Source organism: Rhinatrema bivittatum, chromosome 1 (assembly GCF_901001135.1).
Source record: "Rhinatrema bivittatum chromosome 1, aRhiBiv1.1, whole genome shotgun sequence".
In the NCBI taxonomy this organism is placed as follows: Eukaryota; Metazoa; Chordata; class Amphibia; order Gymnophiona; family Rhinatrematidae; genus Rhinatrema; species Rhinatrema bivittatum.
In genome coordinates, this window is record NC_042615.1 from 144,590,200 (window position 1) to 144,618,121 (window position 27,922).

General features: G+C 40.8%; 1 protein-coding gene across 11 annotated transcripts in view; it reads left to right on the forward strand.

The window, feature by feature from the left end:
* The window catches only part of FRYL (FRY like transcription coactivator), a 978,233-nt gene that overhangs the window by 776,726 nt on the left and 173,585 nt on the right, over positions 1 to 27,922 (forward strand). For all 11 annotated transcript variants that reach the window (XM_029588005.1, XM_029588013.1, XM_029587996.1 and 8 more), the window contains 3 exons: positions 11,262 to 11,383; positions 26,883 to 27,070; positions 27,706 to 27,800. In XM_029588005.1, coding sequence (XP_029443865.1) covers positions 11,262 to 11,383; positions 26,883 to 27,070; positions 27,706 to 27,800 — 405 coding nt within the window. The remainder of the gene's footprint in view (positions 1 to 11,261; positions 11,384 to 26,882; positions 27,071 to 27,705; positions 27,801 to 27,922) is intronic.

Sequence of the window (27,922 nt, forward strand, 5' to 3'; positions counted from 1 at the left end):
ATGTTTATAAGCCAGCCCAGTTTCCTATCTTTGAAGCTTTCAGCAGTGCACCTACATCTGATAGTCAACTACTTGCTTGCCATATACTCCTGCAATGGAGTCTGTTCTTTTCACCAACTTCCTTTTCCACCATCTTATTGTCACTGACTACTGATCATGCTTTCATATCTAAGTGGTGTTCTTATTCTCTGACTAAGCAATGCCTCCATCTTGTATTTTGTATTTCTCTGTATCCTTGAATTTTTCAAGGCTGCTTTCTTATCAGACCAGACAGAATGGGGGCTGCCTGTCACAGTAAGTTTTTATAGAGGCACAGAGAACTCACATGCAACTGCATCTTTTAACCGTGAATCAAGATAACTCTATTTCTCTCTCATAAAGGGCTAAATTAACTCTTCCCGTGCACCACTGAAATGGCTTCCGCAAAACTGTCCCTTACCAATAACACAGAGTCCCAGTTGCTTATTCAGTAATTGGTCCACTACAACTCTCAGCTTGGAACTCTCATATGTAGTGGTTTATTCAGCTTGCTTTTCTGTGGGAGAAAAAGCAAGTTTGCTTTCCATAAATGGTATTTTCCTTAGATAGGATGAATTAGCCATGGGTAGCTGCCCTCCTCCCTGGAAAGTTAACTTCCTAGCTAGATTTAGCTGTGATATAGACGAGGAGGCTCACAAGGCAACGTCCATGTGGGAATATCTGCACATGCTCAGTAGAGCTCAAAGATCTACTATCTTGGTGAAATAGGTCCATTTGGTTGGACATCACCCACACTTAATGACTAATTCATCCTGCTATCTATGGAAAACATTTACAGTAAGCAAACTTGCTTTGCAACTTATTCTAACCCTGCCAGTGCTGATTTATTTTTATATAGTGAGTATTTTGATACCTATTTTGTTGGAAAGATTGACAAAAATCTGTCTACACAGACTCACTGGAGTTGGCTTACCCTTAGATAACTACTCATATCTACTACCATCTAGATGTCCTTTAACCCTCTACAGAGTTGGTACCTTATTAAAATTGAATTGAACTACAATATGCCCTCTGGACTCCTGCCATCCAACTTAATTAAAATGGCAGGTTAAAATGTTATTTTAGGACAGTGGTTCCCAAACCTGTCCTGAGGGACCCCCAACCAGACAAGTTTTCAGGATATTTGCAATAAATATGCATGAGATAGATTTACATGCACTGCCTTCATTGCATGCATATTTATCTCATGCATATTCATTGCAGATATCCTGAAAACCTGCTTGGCAGGGGGTCCCCCAGGACAGATTTGGGAACTACCATTTTAGAGGATTTTTTAACTACCATATAAATTCCTCACTTAGAGGCAATTTTTCAAAATTCTTGTAAACCTGTCATTTTGAAGCCACTATTAAGGAAGTCTTTACTAGATTCCATTACAGAAAAACTAGAAAAGTAAGGCACAGTGACACAGGAAATGAGTTCCAGAAATGTCCAGCCACCGAGAATACTTTCTAATGGGATTCAGCAAGCTGTACTTCTCAAATTGAAGAGACATATAGAAAACTTCTCTGTGTAGATCTCAAAGCATGTGTGGTGTTGTGAATATGTAACATAATTAATTCAAGGCAGAGAGTTAACATCCAACGTTTTATGTATCATTATTACAATCTTGTTCCAAATTGGTGATTCAATAGGCAACTAATGTAGATCCTTTATTACAGGAGAGATGTGAGCCCTCATGTCAGATCCCATAATCAGCCAAGCAGTGGAATTCTGCAGAATTTGCAGACCTACAGAGAGGTCTTTGGTAATCCAAAAAAAAAACAAAAAAACAGGGTGTTAAATAATCCAGGCTTGGCAAAACTAATACCTGAACGAGTGTCCTAGTCTATTTTAGACCCTAGTCCTTAGTGGAACACAGGATTTGGTGTGAGAGGTAACTGTTTTGGGGCCACTTGGCAATAGTGTTCATAACATGATCAAATTTTACTTAATAACTGGAGAGAGGACAATAAAAAATATCTACGGCGATAGTATTTAACTTTCAAAAGGAAGACTGAGAAAAATGGTTAGGAAAAAACTGAAAGGAGCAACTGCCAAAGTTGTTTTCACCAGGCATGAACCTTGTTTAAAAATACAATCTTGGAAGCCCAGACCAGATGTATTTCACACATTACTAAAGGTGGAAAGAAGACTAAACGACTACTGGCATGGCTAAAAGGAGAGGTGAGAGAAGCTATTATAGCTCAAAGAACATCTTTAAAAAAAAATGGAAAAAGGATCCAAATGAAGAAAAAAGGAAACAGCATAAGCACTGGCAAGTTAGATGCAAAGCATTGTTAATAAAGGCAAAGACAGACTTTGAAAAGAAGCTTGCCATGGAAACAAAAACTCATACTAAAATCTTTTTCGGATACACGGGAGTCAGCTGGATGATTAAGGGGTAAAAGGGGTGCTAGGGAAGAAAAGATCATAGCAGAGAAACTAAATGCTTTGCGTCAGTTTTTACTGAGCAAAATATAAGGGAGATACCCATGCCAGAATTATTTAAAGGTGACAATTCAGAGGACCTGAAACAAATCTCAGTGAACCTGGAAGTTATAATAAAGCTAATATTAGTATGTCTCTGCGCAAGAAGACCGTTTTTAAGCAAAAGGCAGAGAGCTTGAAGAACTACAACACCCAGAATTCCAGTCACCTAGTTTGAGAAAGGTGGTGCAAAAAGGGGCTGAGTCAGAGCGAGGCTCTCTCAGCTCACCAATAGGCTGCTAGTTCCCATAAAAGGAACCAGAGGGGAACAGCAAGCAGAGACAGAGGGAAGGAAGTGGAGAGAGATATAGAGGAGGACAACCTGGCTAACAATGGAGTATAATGCTGATGAGATAGAACCAGAAGAATATTCCCATTTCTAAGCTAAGCCTCTTGCCCAGAAAACAGCAGGAAAACGGTGGCTATTTTCTTGGGGATTTGAGGAACATGTTTTGAAAGTAGCAGATGGTTAGACTTTGCATCAATGTAATAGAAGCCACTTTGGCACACTAGCTCTGATATAGCACAACTCCTGAGAAAGATAGTGTGACAGCTTTAAAAGGAAAAAATATGAAACAAGAAGAGGAATGTTTGCGCTACTTTAAGTTTAAAGTTATTTGCTAGAACATAGTTTGGGAGAGAGACAACCTCAATATTAGGGGCAGCAGGAAGGCTTGACAATATACACCTAGATATATTAGTCTGAAGCTACTTTAACTGGTGCTGGGGTAGCTTGCATGTGTTTTAATTGGTTAATTTGTGGTTTGCAGCCTCTGACCTTGGGAATGCTGAAGCCATGTAGTGAAAGTTCAGTCTTTGGAGCCATGCTTCATCAGCTCTTTCTTCGTTTGCTTCTGGGGAAACTGTGGTGTTTAGAAAACCCTGACATTGAATAGTACACTGTCATTAATTGTTTGCAGCTTATGCTGCAAGCTATATAAATTAGAACTCCAGGCTGTAAGGGTTACTCTGGTCAATCACTTGGAAACTCTGGCATGGCATCCTTTTAGTCTGTGCAAACCAGACCAGGAGTAGTAGGACTATGAGTTGTACTTTTCTCCTTATGCTTGAATCTGCTTGGAAACTTAGAGATTGAGCTGTCTGAAGCCTTGCTAAATACCTGTTTCAAACTGTTACTGCTTTGGTGGAATGATAGCTGTTAATGAATAAAAAGAATTTAGGGAATTGAATTGTGGCTTGTTTTGAAGTCTTTAATGAATGGAATGGTGCAAGACTTTGGGGAAAGTAGATGTAGAACATTTCAGGAGTTGCCACAAGGAAATGAAAGTTCAGTTCCATGTTTTGTCTTGATTTTATAAGAGGGGGAGAAATCCCCAAATGGATGTCAGACACAGTTAAGCTAAAACTTTTAGAAATGTCTTTTGCATAGAGCCTTACTTCTTGATTAAGACTGGGGGGCTAAACTCATGACACAAAGGATTAGTCACATGCTAGGGATAAGAACTCTTTTCCTTACCGTGACAGGTTTTAAGCCTTAGAGCAGGGAAGATTCTGGCAAAAGAAAATCCACTGAGACAGAGACAAGATGGAAGCGGTACAGAGAAGAGCGACCAAAAAGGTGGAGGGTCTTCATCGGATGTCATACGAAGAGAGATTGAAGAATCTAAATATGTACACCCTGGAGGAAAGGAGGAGCAGGGGTGATATGATTCAGACCTTCAGATACTTGAAAAACTTTAACGATCCAAAGACAACGACAAACATTTTCCTTCAGAAAAAAATCAGCAGAACCAGAGGTCACGAGCTGAGGCTCCAGGGAGGAAGACTAAGAACCAATGTCAGGAAATATTTCTTCACGGAGAGAGTGGTGGATACCTGGAATGCCCTTCCGGAGGAAGTGGTGAAGTCCAAAATTGTGAAGGACTTCAAAGGGGCGTGGGATAAACACTGTGGATCCATCAGGTCTAGAGGAAGTGTATAAAGAGGAGGCAGCAAAACACTGCACGGAGCGGCAGTAGCCACAGAGGCATTCACGGAGCGGGATGCCAGTGGTTGGTGTTCCACCTTCATGGAGCGGAAGGATGGAGGCCTGCCATCTTCAAATTTAAAAAAAAAAACAAAAAACAGGGGTGGGCAAGAGTATGTAAAATTAACGAAGAGTTCATAAGCTATATGTATTACCAATTATTAGGCTTATTCAATATTTGTTGATAATGTGGCTTTCAATGCATACTTCACTTTCAATACATATCCAACATAGCTCTCTGCTTCAACAGCAGGGGAGAAGTAAAACTAATACTTCACGCATATCCAGCATAGCTCTCTGCTTCAACGGCAGGGGAGGAAGACCGACACTTCACTTTCAATACATATCCAGCATAGCTCTCTGCTTCAACAGCAGGGGAGAAGAAAAACTAATAGTTTACGCTTATCCAGCATAGCTCTCTGCTTCAATGGCAGGGGAGAAGTAAAACTAATAGTTCACGCTTATCCAGCATAGCTCTCTGCTACAACGGCAGGGGAGAAGAAAAACAACCAATAAGGGCTGAATAACATAGTCTGGGTAAATAAATAAGTATGTGTGTAGCTTGCTTATTGCAGCAGTTACTACCCCTAACTAATCAAGCTTGATATTTCACTTGGATGCAGCTCCATCAATGCTCTCTGCATTAATGGTGGGGGTGAAAGGGAAATAGAACCAAAGGTTACTAGGAGCCAAGAGAAACAGATAAGTATGAGAAAAAAAGAAGTGTGAGGCTTGCTGGGCAGACTGGATGGGCCGATTGGTGGTCTTCTGCCATCATTTCTATGTTTCTATATGTATAGAAGGAACTCCACCTCTTTAAAGTCCTAAAGACCTATATCTTAAAATTGCCCCTCTAACTGTAGAAATCAGCTCCACAGAGCCCCTGAGACTACGCCTCGCATTACACAAGCTAAAGAGTAGAAAATCACCTGAACCAGATAGTATATATCCCAGAGTATTGAAAGAAATGAAAAATGAAATTGCAGACTTACCATTAGTAATTTGTAAACTAACTTTAGTATCTGTGATGCCTGACGATTGGAGGGTGGCCAATATAATGCCAATTCTTAAAAAGGGTTCAGGGGTGATCCAAGAAACTACACACCAGTGAGTCTGAAATTTGTGCTGGCCAAAATGGTAGAAACTATCATAAAGAACAAAATTACTGAACATAAAAAAAGCCATAGTTTAATGGGAGAAAGCCAACATGGGTTTAGCTAAGGGAAGTTTTGCCTTACCAATCTGTTAGATTTTTTTGAAGGTGTAACTAAACATGTCGATAAAGATGAGCCAGTTGATAATAGTGTATCTGGATTTCCAGAAAGCATTTGAAATAGTCCCTTATGAGAGACTTCTGAGGAAATTAAGTCATTGGATAGGAAGCAATATCTATTGTGGATCAGGAACCGGTTAAAAGAAAACAGAGTAGGGCTAAATAGTTTTCTTTATGGAGAAAGGTGAATAATAAAGTACCCCAGGGATCTGTTCTGGGATCACTGATTTTTAACATATTTTTAAATGATCTGGAAATGGGAACATCGAATGAGGTGATCAAATTTGCAGATGTCACAAAATTATTCAAAGTTGTTAATTCAAAAGAGGGTTGTGAGAAATTGCAAAAGGACCTTGCAAGACTGGGAGTCTGGGCACACAAATGGCAGATGACATTTAATGTGGACAACTGCAAAGTGATGTACATAGGTAAGAGCAATCTAAAATATAGCTACACGATGCAAGATTCCATATTAGGAGTCACCATATTGGGAAAAGATCTAGGTGTCATCGTGGATAATTGTGCAGCAGTAGCCAAGAATGCATATAGAATGCTAAGAATTATTAGGAAAGGAATGGAGAATTAAACAGATATCATATTGCCTCTGTATTGCTTAATGGTGCGACCACATCTTGAATATTGTGTGCAGTTTTGGTCACCATATCTCAAAAAAAGATATAACAGAATTAGAAAAGGTATAGAGAAGGGCAACCAAAATGACAAAATAGATGAAATGATTCCCCATATGAGGAAAAGCTAAAGAGGTTAGGGATCTTCAGCTTGGAGAAGAGACTGATGAGGGGAGATATGTCTATAAAATGAGTCATGGAAACCAGTAAATGTGAATTGGTTGTTTACGCTTTCAAAAAGTACAAAGACTAGGAAACATGCAATGAAGATACTGACTAGTACATTTAAAAAAATATTTTTTTGTTCAGTGCATAAACTCTGGAATTCATTGCCAGAGGACATGGTGAAAGCTGTTAGTGTAGCTGGGGTTAAAAAAAAAAAGGTTTGGACAAGTTCCTGGAGGAAAAAAGTCCATAAACCATTATCAAAGAGGACTTGGGGAAATCCGCTGCTTATTCTATGGGATAAGCAGCATAAAATGTATATACCTTTTGTGATCCTGCCAGGCCCTTGTGACTTTGATTGGCCACGGTTGGAAGCAGGATTCTAGGCTTGATGGATCTTTGGTCCCACCCAATATGGCAAACCTTATCTTCAGACCAAAACTCATGATGGCCAAATAATGATCTCAATGGTTGTAACAGGTGGAACTTGTAATATCCAGATTTTATCATGGCTGAAATTTGACAGGTTATATGCAAATTCTCATCCAGAAGGACACCAAGACTTTACCCATGAGTTACAATGGGTATCTGATGTTTCTCAAACATAAAGGATGTAGTAACTTTAAACTTATTTGACTTTTGAAGAACAATCTGTTTTCTATACATCCAGAGTCAACATATTGTGCATTAATTAATGTTGAACAGCTGAAAGGCAAAATGGAGGCCAAGTAGATGAAATATGGACAAAAAATTGAATATCATATACATAGATTCAGCCTCAGAGACTGGCCAATAGCTTGCATAAAGGAGCCATATAGATATTAAACAAAGTGGCTGTTAGAGCAGAGTCTGCAGGACCCTGGTCAAAAGTGTCTTAGGTTGAATGAGCAGAATATATAGACACATTCTGCATTCTATCAGGTAAGTATGATGAAAACCACTTGAAGACTGTCCCTGATGTTCCACACTCTTTCAAGCGGTATAAAAAAAATTTGATGGTTTAGAGAAGAGCTTTCCAAACTTTTCATGTTGGTGACACACTTTTTAGACAAAACGACACAGTAATTCAGTCTACTATTTTATTTATTTATTTAAGAACTTTTACTATACCGACATTCGTAGGACACATCACGCCGGTTTACAATAAACTGAGGCAGGCGGAAATTACAATGTAACGGGGATGGGTAGATGGAACAGGCGAGAAGAGGGTGAGGGGGGGGTAGGGGCAATAGCAGATAGGAAAGGATAGTGCAGATGGAGCCTAAAAACAATAGTTAAACAATATAAGAGGAACATAAATGTAGCTGATTATTTAAATTTATAAATTACTACTAGCAAACCTGAGGTTAAATTTATAAATTAATAAATTAATACTAGCAAACCAGAGGTTAAAGGTTAAATGAACAAAACATATTTCGACAATTTATGTATGTTTCCTTAAATATATACATAGGTTGTGTCGTGAAACATTTTATTTATCTCATGAAAACCTCTCGTTTATATTAAAAATATATAATAATCCAAGATTAATGTTATTGTTATGATTTATGAGTAACAAAAAAAAAATTTGTCCCCCACACACTCATCTCTCCCCCCCCCCCCCCAGCACATGTCTGGCCCCCACACACTCATATCTCCCCCCAAGCAGCACATGTCTGGCCCCCACACTCATGTACCTCTTCTTTTTGATTGTTGCCAGTGTTTCATGAAAAAACAAGCACTATTTTCCAAAAAAAGAAGCCCAAGCACGTCTGTCCCCCACACACTCATCTCCCCCTCCCCAGCACATGTGCTTCACTCCCTTCAGGGTTCAAGCCTGCCATGGTGCATAAAACCTTCCATGATCACCAGACACTATTGCTTGCAGTCAGTACTCCTCGTGGCCAGGCCTCATCGGCAGTAGCAGCCAATGACAAGGACAGCTGGGCTCAAGTCCCACCCACCAAGCCCAAACAAAACGCTATTGACTGCAAAAATCGCCCAATAATAAGCAACCCATGAACTGGGGAAAAAAAAAAAGTGAATCGCTAGAAAAAAAAAACCCAAACTCGCGTTGGAGTTGACCGGGCTTGAGCGACACACCTGCACACTGCAGGTGACACACTAACGTGTCAAGACACTCAGTTTGGAAAGCTCTGGTTTAGAGTATGAAAAGCCACTAAAATATCCAGTAATCATAACACAAAGCCATTGCCATTGTCAAAATCGCATCTGACTACATCAAGACATAACAGTAACTCAGTGCTCATGGGCTTTCTGGAATTGCTTCAGAATCTGATTCTCTTGGATCAACTTGTCTAGTTGTTTCACAAATGATAAAGGGGATAGAATAGGTCCCCTATGATGAGGCTACACAGGGTAAAGCGCTTCAGTATGGAAAAGAGACAGCTGAGAAGAGGACATGATAGAAGTTTATAAAATCAAGCATGGGGAACGAGGTAAATAAAGAACTGTTATTTGACCTTTCAAATAATACTAAAGCAAATGGATATATTAAGAACCTAACAATCAACAGATTTTAAACAAATCATAGAAAGTACTTTTTCCGTCAATGCATATTTAAGCTATGGAATCTGTAGTCAAGGTGACTAGCATAGCGGGATTTAAAAGAGGTTTGGACCAGTTCCTGGAGGAAAAGTCCACAAAATATTAGCCAGGTAGACTAAAGAAAGCTATTGCTATCCCTAGGAGTGAATACGAAGAAATAGATCTGCTTTTTGGAATCTGCCAGGTACTTGTGATCCGGACTAGTAACTGCTGGAGACAGGATGGGCCTGCTGAACAGTATGTCACCTAAGTTGCATTGCATTTCCTTTTTCTTGTGTTCTATGGTGAAAGATATGCAATCACCACTGCTGTTCCTCTTCTGGGCCATCACGGCAGGAGAAAGGACAGGAAATATGTATTGCAGAAATACTTAAATGATCTGTTGTTGTTAGTAACACGTGATGAAAGAGACATGAGACCAAATGGCCTTACTACTGCAGTAAAACATTTTATTCACTATCTTCGGGGAAATAATTTACTTTTGCAGTATAGCACTTTTATCTTCAATGAGATTTATAATTAATTGCTGGTTATAAAAATAACTGTCCCGACATGGGACCGTGTTTCGCTAAGGCTGCATTGGGAGGGACAGCTTTAAACCAGACCAGTTAATTTTTAATTTATGAGAAAACAAACAATTTGACTTAAGATGAGGCAAATAAATGACAGGTAAAAACAATTGAAAGGAGGAAGAATAACGGATCTTGAAAAACAGGCAAGATGGAGGATACTAAATGTAGATTAACATACCATTCAATGTAGAAAACCTTCAAATGTTCTAAGCATCTTACCCAACGTGAACAATAGATTTATGAGATGCACACACTCACCCCATATGGCCTTAAAGAAATTGAATGGATGGTCTTTCTATAATGCGTAAATTTACTGTAATAATTTTTCAGATGTCTCCTGCTTTTGCTTGGCACCTTCCTTTTCATTGGGTAATTTTTTGGTGCACATTTTTGCTTTAAAAGGCTCTGCTGTCTCGGCCTTTTGCTTTTCAAAGTCTGTTTCAACAACCAGTTTCATCATGTGATTACTATCAACGATAAATCGTCTAAGTATTTCTACAGCACATGTTTCCAATTGATATTACCAACCAAACAGTGTTTTCCACGTGTTTTGTGGGACAAAAATATTTAAAAATTTGGTTGCCGCATATATAGCAAAAACCGTACGTGTTTTCCATTTAAGGTATAACCAAAGGAGTAGTTATCACCCATGAAAGAGGTATTGGACTTCAGAGTATGGCGAAGAAATATTGATTCTCTGCTGTTTGTGGGAAAAAGGACATGAGTTCACTGCCACCATTCCCAGAGCCACAGTGCTGTAGGTAGTGTTGCGGAGCACGCCCTCTGGCCCTGTTAGGAGTTCGGAGGCGCAGTCCCATCTAAGGAGGACGTGAGCCCTTGGGTCACGGCGCGGCTCAGGGAGGAGCCCCAAAAAACACCGCGAGAGGTGAGCAGGTACGAGCAAGGCTGGACTGAAGACAAGGCGAGGATTATCCAGAACAGGAACAAGGCAGGCTCAGCCCTCCACTGGACCTATACGCACCTTATACGAAACCTTAGCTAGGGAGTGCTATTTGTGTGACTCAGTTAAGTTACATATCTTCAGAGAAAGCAAAGCTGCTTTACCTGTAACAGGTGTTCACTCATGACAGCAATTCACCACTCACATAAACCCACCCATCTCATGTTGGGAGTTGTTTTCCTCCCAGTCGGAGGGGAAAAAATTGAACTGAGGGGAATTGCAGAGCTTCTGTAATATGGGAATTTCCATGCATGACAGTGAAAGACTTTTTTTTTTTTCCAGAAAGCTCTGGAATATTTTGGCGGGACTGAGCAAGGTCTCTTACCTACTTGTGTGTCTGGTGAACTATTGTCTTCATAGAATACCTGTAACAGTTAAGCAACCTCATGCTTCTACCACAAATACTTCACCTGCTTGGAATACCTGTGACTCATTGGAATGTACACTTGCACTCCATTCTTTACATCATATTGCAAATTCCTTAATCCTGATATCTATCAATAAGATTGTTTTTATTATTTCTGTTTTGGCAACTATTTATATCATATTTAAACTGAAAATGTTTTTGTTTGAGATTTAATGTGGGGTTTCTAACATAAGCATCTTGCATTATCTGTAGGAAAAGAGGTCCTTTATGGAATCATGAAGATGTTTCTGCCAAGAACCCCAGCATTAAGAGTGCAGACCAGCTAACTGCATTCTTAAAGCATGTTGTGTCTGTATTTAAACAGTCAAGATCAGGTATGTTTAAGTATTAAGCTAATATATATAGAACTTTGGTAATATTAGAAAATGATTAAGTATGTTTAATCTATATCATTTAAAAGACTTTGTTACTCCAAAATTGGCTAGTAACGCCAGCAGCTTAAAGACCATTCCAGTTTGATAAAGGGACACTTATAAGATTTGTCAAATAAAAATGACAAATTTGCTTGAATCTACTGCTTTTCAAACTGCCCTAAGATATAAAAAAAATGAAGTTAAAATACCAAGCTCTTTGTCATGGACAGGGGGTGAACTCACAGCAGCTGATAGGACCAAGGCACCAGAACAGAATTAGGAGGCTGAAGCATGGTCAGACAGGCAAAGTCAAGGCAGGCAAAGTTCATACAAAGTCAGGAAGCAGGCCAAGGTCAGGTGGAGTCCAATTACAGACCAGAGACAAGCAAAGGATCAGGGCAGGCAGCAAGCAAAACAGAGTCAAGAATCAAGCTGGATCACAGGAGAAAGGCAGCAAAAGAATGGTAATGCATGGAACCAAATATGTTGCTCAGGCATTGGCTCCAAGGACTGAGCTTCCTTTTATATGAGAGTAGTTATGGCATCAGGGTTCACCCACAGGAAATCCTGTGTACTAGGCCTATATAAAACCGAATTTGTGAGGGCCCTAGACAGAACTGCAGGATACATCAGAGGATCAGGTCACCAGGACCATGCTGGTCTCAGGAACTTGAGATACAGAATGCCAACCACTGATCAGCACTCCATGGGTTGGCAGCGTGTTACAGTGCTCCCCCACAGGAGCCTCTCTCGGCCATCTGTTCTTGGGCTTGTGAGAAAAGAGGCGATAAAATCTCCGGAACAGTGGCATGAAGGTTCTCAGCCGGTTTACAGGATCTTTCCTTGGGGCAGTAGCCCTTCCATTCCACTAAATAATAAAGTTTATTTCTCATTATTTTGAGCCAGTCATTAATTTCAAACTCCGTTTCTGAATCAGCAGAGACTGAGTTGGGAAGAAGTTTTTTCTTAAGAGTATCTGTTGACATCAAAGAGTTTGAGCAGAGAGACATGGAGCAAGGTATGAATACAGAGAGAGGGAGGAATGTTGAGCTATTGGGTCACTACGTTTATTTGCTTTTTTTACCTGATAAGTCTGATTAATCTAGGGGCAAATTTATTCGAGGGTACCTTGAGTCGAATGTTCTTTGTGCTGAGCCAGACCTTGTCCTTAAGAACAAATTGTGGAGCGGGTGCACACTTCCTGTCTGCACTCTTCTTGAAGCACCCAGCCGATTTCTCGAGAAGTGTCTGGGATTGAGTCTTCTTCCATATTTCCCTTAGGTTGGTAGAAAGACAGTCAGCCACAGAGATGTCTGTGGACACACGGAGAGAAAGTGGCACTCTAGGGCAGCGATTCTCAACTGGTGTTTCACGACACACCAGTGTGTTGCTGCACACCAGCGGGTGTGTCGCATGCTACCCACAGCCGGCGAGGCGGAAGACCTGAAGACTGGTGGTGTTGGCCACCACCAAAGACCAGGCTGGCGGGGCCAAAGACCCGAAGACCGATGCTGCTGGCCACCACTGGGCCAAAGACTCGAAGATTGGCGTTGCTGTCCACCACCGGAGACCAGGGCCGAATATTGGAACTGCTGGCCGCTGCCGCTGGAGACCAGGCCGGCAGGGCCAAACATTGGAGCTACTGCTTGCTTCTCGAGACCAGGCTGGCGAGGCCGAAGATGAGCTGTTCAGCTGGGGGCCTGTGTGTGTGTGTATTTGAGATCTGAAGGGTGCTTTTGTGTGCGTGTGATGTGTATGAGACAGGGAGGGTGCTTCTGTGTATGTGTGTGGTGTGTGAGACAGGGAGGGTGTTTCTGTGTATGTGTGTGGTGTGAGACAGGGAGGGTATGTCTGTGTGTATGTGTGTGGTGTGTGAGACAGGGAAGGGTATGTGTGTATGTGAGACAGGGAGGGTGCTTGTGTGTGTGTGGTGTGTATGTGACACGGAGGGTGCTTGTGTGTGGTATGTATGTGACACAGGGAGGGTGCTTGTGTGTGCATGTGGCATGTATGTGAGAGGGTGCATGTGGCATGTATGTGAGACAGGGAGGGTGTTTGTGTGTGTGTGTGGTGTGTATGTGAGAGAAAGGGGGCATGTGTGTGATTGAGAGTTTGTATGTAAGTGAAATAGAGAAAGCATGTGTGTGATTGAGAGAGACTGATCAGGGAGGTGACTGATATGTGTGTGTTTGTGTGTGTGTCAGAGAGAGAGAAAGAGACTGCTCGGGGAGATGATTGGTGTGTGAGAGACAGAAACTGATCCTTAAAGGGGGGGGTTGTGAGAAAAAGAGAAGACTGATTGTGGTCGCTAAGGAAGAGGACCGCGAGGACAGCTTCAGCAACTACTGCTGCTACTGGTGTGGCCTCAGAGAGAAAGGAGTAGGAGAACTGCTGGACAGGGTAAGTAAAGGTGGCTTTTTAAGTTAATTTTTCTTGACTGACTGCCATTTTCATTGTTGGGTATTATGTGATGTTTCTGCTGTTTTGAAATATTTTATTGTTGCTTGGAGAATTTTTAATAATTTTAATAGTTTTTAATTGTTAGATCTGTTTTGAAACATTTATTCATATAGTTTTACAATTATTTCTGTGTGGGAATCTATAACAGCTTGGCTTTTTCTGTTTTCCTAATTGGAAGTGTATTGGTGTTTAGTGCCTGGTTTAATATTTGTAGTATTGCCTTTTTATAGGTAGGGTTGTTCCATTTCAGTGCATGCCATAATGCAGGTGTAACTTTGTGCAGATTGTGTGCATTATTGCAGATATGGTATTATGATAGGTGCTATGTTTGTTTCCATTTCTCCAGTTTTGTACTGCATGCCGAGTGTCTCTTTTGGTTTTCCAAAAAATCACCACCACATGCATTGGTGGTGAACTCCTGTCTTTTTATAAGTAGGGCTATTGTGCCTGGTGGTAGGAGTTTCTGTTGCTGCTGTTGAAATAACACCAGAATATTTGTTTTGTGTTGGTGAGTTGTACAGGGAATGTTCTAGTTCTGCTTTATACCCATTACTGAGGGTCAGGAGTGGGGTTAGCCTTGTGACTGTCATGTGTTCATTGTGTCACACATGTGGGAGCTATCAGGTGTGTCCTGACCAGAAAAAAGGTTGAGAACCACTGCTCTATATTGGCCAAATATATAGAATGGATGATCCCAAACATTCGCTGACATGGTGGTTATAATAGAATTTGGTTCCTGGACGTAGTTACACCCAATCATCTTGCCTAGCTGACACACAAGCTCTGAGGAAGCCCTTTAGGATCTGATTAGCTCTCTCCATCTGACCATTAGACTGAGGGTGGTAGGCAGAGGAAAGGTCTAGCATCACTTCCAACTGTTTGCAGAAGGCCTGCCAGAATGTTAGAGTGAACTGCACAGTCGCTAATGAGGTGCTCTGGGAGCCCATGTAGGTGGAATATATGCTGCAAAAAATGGTGGGAGAGGGCCAGGGCTATAGGGAAGAAATCTTAGAAAGCTGGTCCATGACTACCCAGATAACTGTGTCTTGCAGAGGTGGGTAAATGCATAACAATATCCTTCAACACATGAGTCCAAGGTTTCTGGGGAACTGGCAAGGAATAAAGTAAGCCTGTCAGTTGTTGGCAGGGGGTTTTATTTTGTGCATAGTTATTACAGGAAGAGATGTAAAGCTGCACATCCGTGGCTAGATTAGGCCATCAATAGTTGCAGGAGGTGAGGTCCACTGTTTACAGATGCCCTGGTATCCGGCCAGTCTAGAGTCATGGGCTCATTTCTGGACTCTGTTGGAAATGGCCAGGCATGAATGTCTTTCTAGAGGGAATTCTGGATGGTGACAGCAGCAATCTTAGCCGGGTCATTGAAGAGGTCTGTTGGTCAAACGATCGGGACAAAGCATCCGCTTTAATGTTCCTCTCTACCAGGCAATAAGTTAAACAGAAGTCAAATCTGGCAAAGAACAGAGACCATTTGACTTTTCAAAGGTTGATTCTTCTGGCGGTTTGTATATTTAGCAGGCGTTTATGTACTATGAAAATGGTCAAGGTGTACAAGGCACCCTCCAGTAGTTGACGCCACTCTTCCAAGACTAATTTAATGGCAAGTAGTTCACAATTGCCTATACTATAATTTTTTCATCTGGAGAGAATTTTCTAGAGTAAGGGGCGCAAGGTAACAGTTTGCCACTGGATGCGAACTGAAACAGGACAGCCCCTATGCCCACTGAGGAGGCATCAGCTTCCAGAAAGAAGGTTAGCATGAGATCATGGCTTTGAAGCACTGAGGCAGAGAGAAAACCCTCTTTCCGACAGACAAATTGTGAATGCTGTCATGTGGCAGTCCTTGATGTTCGCCCCTTTCTTGGTAAGCATGATAATGGGGGCGATGAGGGTGGAGTAGTGATGGATGAATTGCCCTGTAATTGGTGAATCCCAGGAATCGCTGAGTTGTTTTGAGCCCTGTTGCCAATCCATAATTGCAGCGCATTTACAGGGGTCCATTTGCAGGCCCTGTTGTGATAATATATATCCCAAAATGGGAGCTCTGTTCAAAAGTGCATTTCTCCAATTTGGCATAGAGGGAATATTTCCTTAACAATTGAAGCACCATCTTGACATGAGAGTAGTGGGCTTAGAGATTGGGTAAGTAGATCAGGATGTCATCCAAATATACTGTGACACAAGTATATAGTAAGTCTCTGAATATATCATTGACAAAATTTTGAAAATGCCTGCTGGGGCATTATAGAGGCCAAAGAGCATCACCAGGTACTCATAATGACCAATCCCACATGTTAAAAGCAGTTTTCTACTCATCACTCTCATGTATCTGTATGAGGCTATAAGCCCCCCAAGAGATCCAACTTAGTGAAAATGGTAGTTTCTTGAAGCCAGTCAAACAATTCTGAAATTAGTAGCAGGGGGGTATTTATTTTTAATGGTGATGGCATTTAAACCCCAGTAGTCAATACGTGGGTGAAGTAAACTGTCATCCTTGCCCACAATGAACAACCCAGCCCTGGTGGGAAAGGTCTGATGATTCCTCTTTCAAGGTTCTCCCGGATGTGTTCTGATTATAGCCATGGTCTCCGGAACGGACAAAGGGTAGACTATCCCACAGGGCAGCATCTTACCCAGCATTAAATTGATGGCACAGTCATAGAACTGATGAGGAGGTAACTCTCAGCCTGTTTTTGTTTTTACGAAAAACATCTGCAAAAGAGACGTTAAGATATGATTAAACCTGGAAATGTGAAGAGTTCTGCTCCAAGCCACCTGGAAGGAGACATGGGCAGTAGACACATTTGAAAACAGTGAGCTTTCCGAGAGAGGATCCCTTCGTTTTCCCAATTCATGACTGGGCAGTGATGAAGTAGCTAGGGCTGGTCGAGTAATATGGGTCAGACAGGCAGGGTTGAGGTAAGCAGAGTTCGTGCAACATCAGGAAGCAGGCCAAAGTCTGGATGCTGGGGATCATGCTGGACTCAGGACCTTGAGCAAGAGGATGCTGATCACTGTGCAGCACCTCACGGTCAGTAGCATGTTACATTCTCATATTCAAATTTGTTTTTCCTTGTTTGCAACTTACTGTTTCTTTTTAAACACTTATGTGGTAATTTGAATAACTGCTGCAGTTAATTAACATTTGCTTAAAATTTTTCATATCTGGCATACCTACTAGTTATGGTAGGTTCAGAAAGTTGTGTGAGCAAAAAATCTAGCAACAAATAGAATATTGTTTCTATAGAAAATACAGGTAGAATTGTAAACTCAGAATATAACAGTTTTGATCTGTTCCTTTCAGTTATAAAATTGTTAACTTATCAACTCTTATTGTTTGATTTGAAGTCACTTTCAAATCCTAAATGCAGCTTTTGATGTCTAGAAACTCAAAATGAAGAAAGAGGGGTTTTTGGGGGGTTTTTTACAATTGAGAAAAAAAATATAAATATAATGGCAGATCAGAACTGTAAGGCCCATCTAGTCTTCCCGTTTTATTCCTGGTGCAGTGCTATGGGCCCCAGTTGATCTTTTGCTATCAACTCAGAAAAGAACACTGGTACCTCTTCACTGGCCATTTCTGCTTGTCTATATTTATTGTTCCTAATGTCAAATTTTAATCATTCTCTGCCATTTGATTCAACTTTGGGAAGTCTGGAGATTTCAAACTTTTGAGGATTTGTGTTCTGAATATGATATCTTTGTCTCCTCCCATGTTAATTATCTTCAGCTTTGAGCGACGCTCTCCTCTTTTTTTGACTTGCAAATTCAACTCCCTGAACCTACAGGTTTACATACAGGTCGATCCAGTAAAGTGTGCTCCGTCGGAGCGCACTGTCACCCTGCTCTGGACGCGTGTTTTCCCTTACCCCTTATTCAGTAAGGGGAGGAAAACACACGGCCCACCCGCGGCACCTAATAGCGCCCTCAACATGCAAATGCATGTTGATGGCCCTATTAGGTATTCCCGAGCGATCCAGTAAGTAAAATGTGCAGCCAAGCCGCACATTTTACTCTAAGAAATTAGCGCCGCCCAAAGGTCGGCGCTAATTTCTTCCGGCGCCAGGGAAGTGCACAGAAAAGCAGTAAAAACTGCTTTTCTGTGCACCCTCTGACTTAATATCATAGCGATATTAAGTCGGAGGTCCCCAAAAGTAAAAAAAAGTAAAAAAAAAAAAAAATTTTTGAATTCGGCCCGCGGCTGTCGGGCCGAAAACCGGACGCTCAATTTTGCCGGCGTCCGGTTTCCGAGCCCGTGGCTGTCAGCGGGCTCGAGAACCGACGCCGGCAAAATTGAGCGTCGGCTGTCAAACCCGCTGACAGCCGCCGCTCCAGGCCAAAAGGAGGCGCTAGGGACGCGCTAGTGTCCCTAGCGCCTCCTTTTCCTCGTTTGCACCGCGTCGCCTAATTTAAATACTGGATCGCGCGCACCGGCGAGGGGCCGGTGCGCGCGCCGGGAGAGCGGGCGTTAGTCCGCTCTCCCACGGACTTTACTGGATCGGGCTGATAGTTATTTATCTGACCCCGATGCCTAAGGGAAAGGTGTCTCATTGCTTTATTAAGGGTATTCTACAGGAGTCTGCTGGTACAGCAGCCCCCCCAAGTTCTCATAGATGCTTGGAATGGGGACCTGGTCACCACTTACAATGCTCAGACTTGGAAATGGATCTGAATCACCACTCATCGTAGTTCCATTTCCCAGCGTAGAATAGAACTAATGGTGTGCTTATTGCATAGAACTTATTGCACGCCAGTTTATTATGCGATTATAGATTCTTCTTATAGTTCACAATGTTGGCAGGGCTGCAATGAGTGAGGCACCTACATTCATATGTGGTGGTACTGTGTTGGGGTCCAGTTCTTTTGGGAAAAAGTAGCGGGTGAGCTTGCTGATATCATACAAATGCCAGTTTATTTATCACCTGGACTTTGTTTATTGGGACAGTGGGATAACTCTCTGGCGCCTTGGAAATACAGGTGTTTAATAGGCTATTTATTATTGGCTGACTGCTTTACTATCACCACCTTTTGGAAACTTACCCCTTGCCTTGACTATTGGAAGAGGCAGATACGTACCATAGAAGATTTGGAAAAACGCAGATATACTCTCAGGCATGGATCGTTTAAGTATACTACTATCTGGGGACCTTATCATGCATAATAGACTCAAACCCTTCTGTGACATAACTGTTATCGATGATTTTTTTGTTATATTTTATGGTAGGTCCTCTTGACTTCTGATGCTATGAACACTTTTCTTTCATACCGTTGTTTATTCTTTAATATTTTTTTGACCTGCCATGCTATTGCTGGATCATATCTATCTGATATGCTGTAGTCTTAACAATATGTATGTATATTTCAAAAACTGTTAAATAAAGAATTTAAAAAAATATATTAATCATTCTAAATAAAAGTGAAAATCTATCATATTCGAAATCTTTAACATTGCTATCCCTATCATATGTATAAATTCATTTTACATCTCACTATGAAGATAGAGAGAAGCTCAGAAAGAATGTAAAGAAGTACTTTTTCATCAGGAGAATGGTGGACATCTGGAACAAACTTCCAGCGGAAGTAAAAGGAGCCAAAACATTGGAAGAATTCAAGTATGCATGGGATAGACACAAAGTGACCTTAATGATGGGAAGAGGGGAGAAGACCAGAGATCGAACAAGACCTGAGACAGCACAGGAGACAGGCACAAATGGGTAGACTGCATAGACTAAATGGTCCTTTTCCGACAACATTCGTGTTCAGAGTTTTTATTCACGTCCATTTAACTACTTGATGATGGCATTAAGTATACAGAGAAGTCTAAATGTCTGTTATTTTCCTGACCTGGCTGTAACAATGGTTTCATTTCAAACCAATCATACTCAAAGAATGAAAAGAGTATGAAATGGTTTTGTACATTAAAATAAGTAATTAAATAAAATCAACATAACTATGTCCAGCCAGACTTGCTGGTCCTGAGGACCTCCACAGTGATGGTGTGTCCTCCATCCCCATAAAACCCTTAAATATAACATAGAGACTTTGAGTTAAGGATTAGTGGTATAGCTGCAGCTTTATTTGCATGAATCCATTAATTCTCATTATACTTAACTGGGGATTATCCAAAATTATTATTAAATGTGGATTTTGTTGATTGATTTTGTTGATCACCACCTTGCCCTGGGAGGTGCCCTTCTGGCCCACTGAGGGGCAAAGAGCAGGTCCCACCCCTCTTCACTTTCATAGTAGGCAGTGTTAACTTTCTAGGTCAGGAGGCACCATCCAGCCATGTGAGCTGAGATTGACCTGATCTCTCCCCCTTTCAACTTCTTGCACTGATTTGAGGGCCCCACCCATGCCATAAGAGCAAGTGGTGGCCAGACCTGCTGCCCAAATTTAAAGTTTTGTGTCTTGTTCACTTCAGCGGTGCTTGGAGGGCCCAATCCTGTTTGAGTATGTGATCAGATTGCCCTCACCATACATCATCATAAGTGAACTGTAACAACTTTATTGGAACTCAACAGTAAGCAAAGAATAGATATAATTGATGCACATGCCTGGAATGAGCCTCCACTTTCTACCACAGGCTCCGACCATGAATCCTCGCTTGTTGGCGACTCACCTTTCCTAGTAGCTGCGGGCATGCCCCTGCAACACTTGAGAATTGTCTTGCAAATGTCTTCCCAGAAAATGTCCAGACCAGACCAGTGCATAAGTAGACACCGTCAGGTCTGTACAAGTTAAATGTATCTACTGAGAGTGACATCTAGTTTGTGTTGAAATCACTATTGAACTCCAAATATTTGAATAACCGCTTTTAGCTTCCTTCGTGCTTGTTCAGTGGCTTCTGGGTACTTTGCCCCACAACATATGAGCCACGGTATGATGCATGACCAAATGATTTTTGTCTGGAAGAATATCTCAACAACTTGTGCAAGATCCCTCGGTGCCTTCTTCCAGAGTCAGTGTTGTGGATCGCCAGCAGGTCATAGCCTCAAAGGTGGATTATTGAGAGTCTGGTGGGGCAAAGTTTCTGCTCCTGTACAGCAAGGTAGACAGTGGCTGATCCCATAACATCCCCTGGGATCCACTCCAATGTAGGCATATTAACTAGTTCCCTAGGCTGAGTTGCTATGGATAATGCAGTTGCCCTCTTGGCTGCCCAGAAGATGTAAGAGTGACTCCATAGCCAAACCGTCTATTTGCGCATCAATCTGTGAACTCCTGCTCATGGCAAGAGAGACTGAAAGGAAAGAGAATGGTTGATTAAAAACAAACAGTACCTTGGGAATCCAAGATGATGCTATTATGTATCACTGGTATTGGCGTCCTCTTACCTCGTTTGATTCTTTTCTTCAGATACAACATACCAGCCATAAAGAGAAGCCAGAGAGAGGGTTACCTCTGAAGCCCCACCCCTGGGTCCCTTCAGCGTGGTCCGATGGGACGGACATGTAGTGCGAGGGTCAATTCAACCAGAGGAAGAATCGCAAGAAGGAGAGCAAGATAAAAATTCACGTGCTCTTTCTATTGATTCCCTCACGCTCTCTCCAGGTATCTGGATTCCCCCACTGAATCCTGCCGCTGTGAGAGTGGCTACCATTGGAGATGAAGTGGTGCAGGTTGATGATCTAACGCCGACTGCTTCCCCCTCAGAGGCCGGAGGTTCATACGCAGTAACAGCTATTCCAGAAATTGACTTCGCTGGAAGGCAACAAGGTTTCTCTGCTGTTGGCAGTTAAGGTTCGACTGAAGAAGGAGAAAGTTTGTTGTCCTTGCCCAGAATTGAGGTTTCTGTGCCTTTAACATCTTTTACCCTGGTAAGACCTGCCCACTTCACTCTCAAGTCAATATGGGAGGCCATTGAAGGTTTGGGAGAGATGATTTCTACTCAGATTAACACTATGGTCATAAAAGTTGAAGCTAGAGTTTCTGTTTTAGAAGCTTCTAAATCTACGATTGAGAAATCTGTTGAAGCTATTATGAAAGAATTGGACTCTGTGAAGGCCATGCAGGTGGCCATTATTAAGGAAAATACCCTTTTGTCCAATAAAATGGAGAATTTAGAAAATTCAATGAGGGGTAGGAATTTGATGTATTAATATTCCGAAGAAAACTCTGATTACACCTAAGGATATGTTTAAAAGGTACCTTTTTGGAGGTATTAAATATCTTGGAACAAGACTTACCTCCCCCCCCCCCCCCCTGTTTCTAAGGAATATTACATTCCTGGTTTTAGAAGAAATGCTACTAGATTGGATTAGCAAGCTTCTATGCATTCTTGGGAACTTGATAATCTTTCTGCAATATTGGAGAAGTCGAACAGTGAGGGGGTCTTTCCTGCTAAGAACATAAGAACATGCCATACTGGATCAGACCAAGGGTCCATCAAGCTCAGCATCCTGTTTCCAACTGTGGCCAATCCAGGCCACAAGAACCTGGCAAGTACCCAAAAACCAAGTCTATCCCATGCTACTGTTGCTAGTAATAGCAGTGGCCATTTTCCAAGTCAACTTAACAGCAGGTAATTGACTTCTCCTCCAAGAACTTAACCAATCCTTTTTTAAATACAGCTATACTAACTGCACTAACCACATCCTCTGGCAACAAATTCCAGAGTTTAATTGTGCATTGAATGAAAAAGAACGTTCTCAGATTAGTTTTAAATGTGCCACATGCTAACTTCATGGAGTGCCCCCTAGTCTTTCTATTATCCGAAAGAGTAAATAACCGATTCACATTTACTTGAAAAGTACGGGTTCCAATACAGATCCCTGAGGCACTCCACTGCCCATTCCCTTCCACTGAGAAAGTTGTCCATTTTATCCTACTCTCTGTTTCCTGTCTTTTAGCCAGTTTTTAATGCACGAAAGGATATTGCCACCTATCCCATGACTTTTTATTTTTCCTAGGAGCTTCCCATGAGGAACTTTGTCAAATGCCTTCTGAAAATCCAAAGACACATCTACCAGTTCACCTTTATCTACATGTTTATTAACTACTTCAAAAACGTGAAGCAGATTTGTGAGGCAAGACTTGCCTTGGGTAAAGCCATGCTGACATTGTTCCATTAAACCATGTCTTTCTATATGTTCTGTGATTTTGATGTTTAGAACACCTTCCACTATTTGCCCTGTCACTGAAGTCAGGCTAACCGGTCTGTAGTTTCCCGGATCGCCCCTGGAGCCCTTTTAAAATATTGGGGTTACATTAGCTACCCTCCAGTCTTCAGGTACAATGGATGATTTTAATGATAGGTTACAAATTTTTACTAATAGATCTGAAATTTCATTTTTTTAGTTCCTTCAGAACCCTGGGGTGTATACCATCTGATCCAGGTGATTTACTATTCAGTTTGTCAGTCAGGCCTACCACATCTTCTAGGTTCACTGTGATTTGGTTCAGTCCATCTGAATCATTACCCATGAAAACCTTCTCTGGTACGGGTACCTCCCCAACATCCTCTTCAGTAAACACCAAAGCAAAGAAATCATTTAATCTTTCCGCGATGGCCTTATCTTCTCTAAGTGCCCCTTTAACCCCTCGATCATCTAACGGTCCAACTGACTCCCTCACAGGCTTTTTGCTTCGGATATATTTTAAACCATTTTTACTGTGAGTTTTTGCCTCTACGGCCAACTTCTTTTCAAATTCTCTCTTAGCCTGTCTAACTTCAGTTAGTCAGCCAGAGTGACTCCCTGCTCTCTTGATTAACAAATGTTGGTACCTAATCAAACCAAATTACACTACCTTAACACCTTTCCAAGGTGAGTAACTGAACTGAACTTTTCAACCTTTTTACTTAGGTATACACTGCTCCTAGCTTATTTCTAGCTTCTGGCAACTTTTTTTTTTTTTTGTTTTTAATATTCAAACACTCTAACTTCTGCTTACTAGCTGCCTTACTGACTGACTATTTAAAAATACAAACAGTCTAACTTCTGTTTATTCACTGCTTTACTGATCATTAAAGCACAAACACACTAAATAATATTCCCAAATAGTTAACGTCACCCCAGTACTTTTTAAAAAAGAAAATTTCCCATGCAAAAACTTACTGATTCCTTTCAGCCACTAGCAAGGTGATCCTCTCCTCTCAGTGCTCCCACTGAATTGGCCTCCTTGATAGTTTCTTTTTTCCTTGAGCCTGATAGAGATTGGGTACCACATTTGTTTTTCAGGCATAGATCACAGCCTTACTTAAATTGTAAAGTTAGAATTTTTCCTGATGTGGCAAGGCAGACCCAGAAAAGGCGACAGCAGTTTCTGATTTTGAAACCAAGGGTTCTGCAAGTGGGTGCAGTGTTCTTTTTGAAGTTTTCTTGTAAATGCTGTATAAAGAATAAGGGTTCCTCTTATGTTTTTTTCCAACCTGCTCAATTATCTCTTTTTGTGGCTGATAAACTGTTAGAGCAGACTTCTGTTTCTTCATAGGCCATTTAAATGCCATAATTCAGACAGTTGTTTTTTTAATCCAGTTAGTTATTAGCTCTTGTTAATGTGCTTTACTTAATTTAAGGAATTATACAAAATATGTGCCTGGATTTGACAATATTTAATAGATTGCTTCTTTTTTTTTTCCCCTCTTTAATTTGCTTTGTAAAAATAATTTTAAAAAAGTACCAGGGCGCACACAGGATTTAAAATAAGACTACCTAGTAGCATGATAGCCTTGTGTGTCATTCCTAAAATCGATGCTGAGGTGGCCGCACCTATCCATAAGGAGCACATTCCGAAATGGCTCGGATCCAGGATAGCTTGGCCAAGGTCATTTTCAGAACCTTATGGAATTGGAAATTGGTTAGTGAAGTCCCATTTGCAAGTGCCAGAAGCTGAATGACAGCTTGGAATCTGGTGAGGTTCCGGAGTAGACGAGAGCAAAACCTTGACACCTTGCAATATTACAAGGGATCCTTTGCCACCCTGGTCCATTGTGTGCTAACAGGACATATGAGACGGGCATATTTACTTGGGTATCAGCTCATTAATTCTAAAGTCTCTGAAGAAGGCAAGAGAAAAGGCACATGCAAACAGAACCTTGTAGCAATTGAAATGTATAAATATTAGAGCGTTGAGCTTCTTCTTAAAGATATTGATATTTAGGTTTCAACCGAAAATAGCAAGGAAATAACACTGGCCATAACTTTTCAAATGTGACCGAAATGAAGATTCAAGAACCAAAATATATGAGAGGATTGGGGAAAAGTGTTGTGCTTTTGCTTTTTCTTGTTGGCATGATTTCCTTCACTTTTTCTTTTTTTTTTTTTTTTTTACTACACTTGGTGGTAGTAGTAAGTAGGATAAGTTAGCAGCAACTAGATTATATTATGCCAAATATATGGTTAAAGATCTCACACACTTTGGGCCGGATTTTAAAAAGGTTACGCGTGCTGAGCCTATTTTAAAAAGGCCTGGCGATGTGCGTAAAGCCTCAGGACGCGTGTAAGTCCTGGGGCTTTACTAAAGGGGCGGGGAGGGGCCGGGTGGTGTGGTCTGGGGGCGGGGCCAGAGGCCTCCGACCCAGCGGCCATTGCCGCTGTGTTGGAGGATCACGTGCCGGCAGGCTGCTGGCAGGCGCAAAAAGTATGATAAAACTTTTGGGGGGGGAAAGGTTAGGGGAAGAGTTGGGAAGGCAGTGCAGCTCAGCGCACGCAAGGTGCACAATTGTGCACCCCCTTGCATGCGCCAACCCCTGATTTTATAACTTGCGTGTGCAAGTTATAAAATCGGGTGTACATGTGTGCACGCCAGGTAGCGTGCGCATATGTATGCCTGCGCGCACCCTTTTAAAATCTACCCCTTTGTGTATTGTATAGCTGTCATTGGTTTAAAGCACTTCATGTTCACTTATGTTGTCTTCTGCAAGAACGCATTAAGATGAGCAAAAAGTAAAAAGGCCTATTTTAACCAAAATTAAACTTAAGAAATGGTTAAAAATGGAAATCTAGATCTGGAAGTTCAATTATACAGAGCATAATTAGTCTGTATCTGCCTCTTTTATTTAGAGAGGGGAAGAGTATTTAAATACTTGCTCTGATTATTTTTAACCAATCTTTGAACTGAATTTAGATCTTCCAGCTGGTAGTATATAGATACATTGCAAAAGTATTAGTGCTTCTACATCCCTGGGAGCAGAGGTGAATCCTGCTAATGTAGAAGCAACATTGAAAGGTTCGAGTTTGGATTTGGACCAGAGTTGCTCTGCAAGATTTTGATAGCATGAAAAAGCAAGTGGTAAAAAATTGACATAAGAGTATGAAACTTGCCTTAAAATTGACTCTCAGCTTATGATATAACGTGTTCAGTCTCTTGGCTAATTATAAAGCACAGATTATTTAGTTTTAAGTTTTTGTTGTATATTTGTTGGTTGCGAGTTCTTAATGATAGCATCAGTATTACAGAAATGGAACCTTATACTTGATGAATGCAAAGGATGGTATATTGCTTTCAAGAAGGGTTCCATTTAGGTATTAATGTCAACACTTCACTCAGACATTGGTAGTCAACAACTTGTGAAATATTGAAAATAAACAAATTTGTCCAGTATTCGTGCTTCACTTAGCCAGTTGGGTACAAAGGTTTAAGCATCCCCGATGAAATTGTATGTTTCAGTGAATCTAAGTGAAGAGAAACTTACACAGTCTCTACATTGAACAAAGTTAAACATGACATCTTTCTGCAGTTTTGAAAGTAAAATTACTATTTATTTGCTCTTTTTAATAAATAAAAAATAATAAAACAGTGAATATGTCGTGCAAAAGTTTAGACACTCTAGTTGGTACTTTGTAACACCCCTTTTAGCATAAAAGTTTAAATGGGAGTGAAATTCGATAATATGGCATAAGACATCTAGCCACAGTTGCATTATGATTTCACATTAATTCTCCATTTGAAATTATATTTAAATAGTTGTGAATAAAATATAAATTAAATATATGCAATCAATATACTTAACAGTAATCTTTCTTTGTTTTCACAATAGGATTTCAGCTGGAACAAAACCTTAGTGAAGTAGCTTTGCAAACTGCACTTTCTTGCTCCTCACGCCATTATGCTGGACGATCTTTTCAGATTTTTAGGGCCTTGAAACAGCCTCTCTCTGCAGAAACTCTTTCTGATATTCTCTCCAGACTTGTGGAAACTGTTGGAGATGCAGGTGAAGAGGCTCAGGTAGGTATCTATATTTGACTAATAAAAACTGGCTTGTTTCTAGAGTATGTGAGGTTTGTTGGGTTTTTGCTTCCCCAGTGCAAGTGTTACAGTTAAGAAATCTCCTGGGTTTCTAGAAGCAAAATAATAAACACATCAAGCATACCAAAATATATGCTGCTTCAAAACAAGTTCTTTTTAGCCTTAGAGGTTGGTGAAAATCATTTTTCAGGGGTATGATAATCTCATGATTACATGTGTGAATACATATCTCATATTTATCAGATTTATAAAAGCATCTATATGTCTTTATAGAAATAATTTGTAGATTCTGTCTGTTAGAATTAATATTTACAAGACTTTATATGTAAACGTTTTCTGCAGTTGAGGAAGCCAAGGTATAACTCAGGATGTCTGATGTGAATCAACCATTGATTTTCTCTTTAATAAATTAAAAATATAATTCTACATTTCTCTGCACCATAAATTTAATCTAGTACTTAAATTAGCATTTACTGTATTACTAGGTTTGCAAATGTTATCCCAAAAGATATTTCATTATATATTAGATGGTTAGATCTTGTTGCTAATGTATGAGCTAGTCCTGAGGGTTTTGCAGTGCACTTGCTATGTAACTTTAAATTTGTCTTTTGTAGGGTTTTGTCGTAGAGCTCCTTCTTACTTTGGAGTCGGCTGTTGATACATTGGCAGAAACCTTGAAACATTATGATCTCCTTTCAGCACTTTCTCAGTAAGTTATGACTCTGTCCTGTACATATTTGAATTAGGCCTGACTGACTGTTTTTTTTTTTATCCTGGAATAGCAACCTAGCAACTCATTGAATAGTTTAGATTTTTAAATGTCATTCTTTC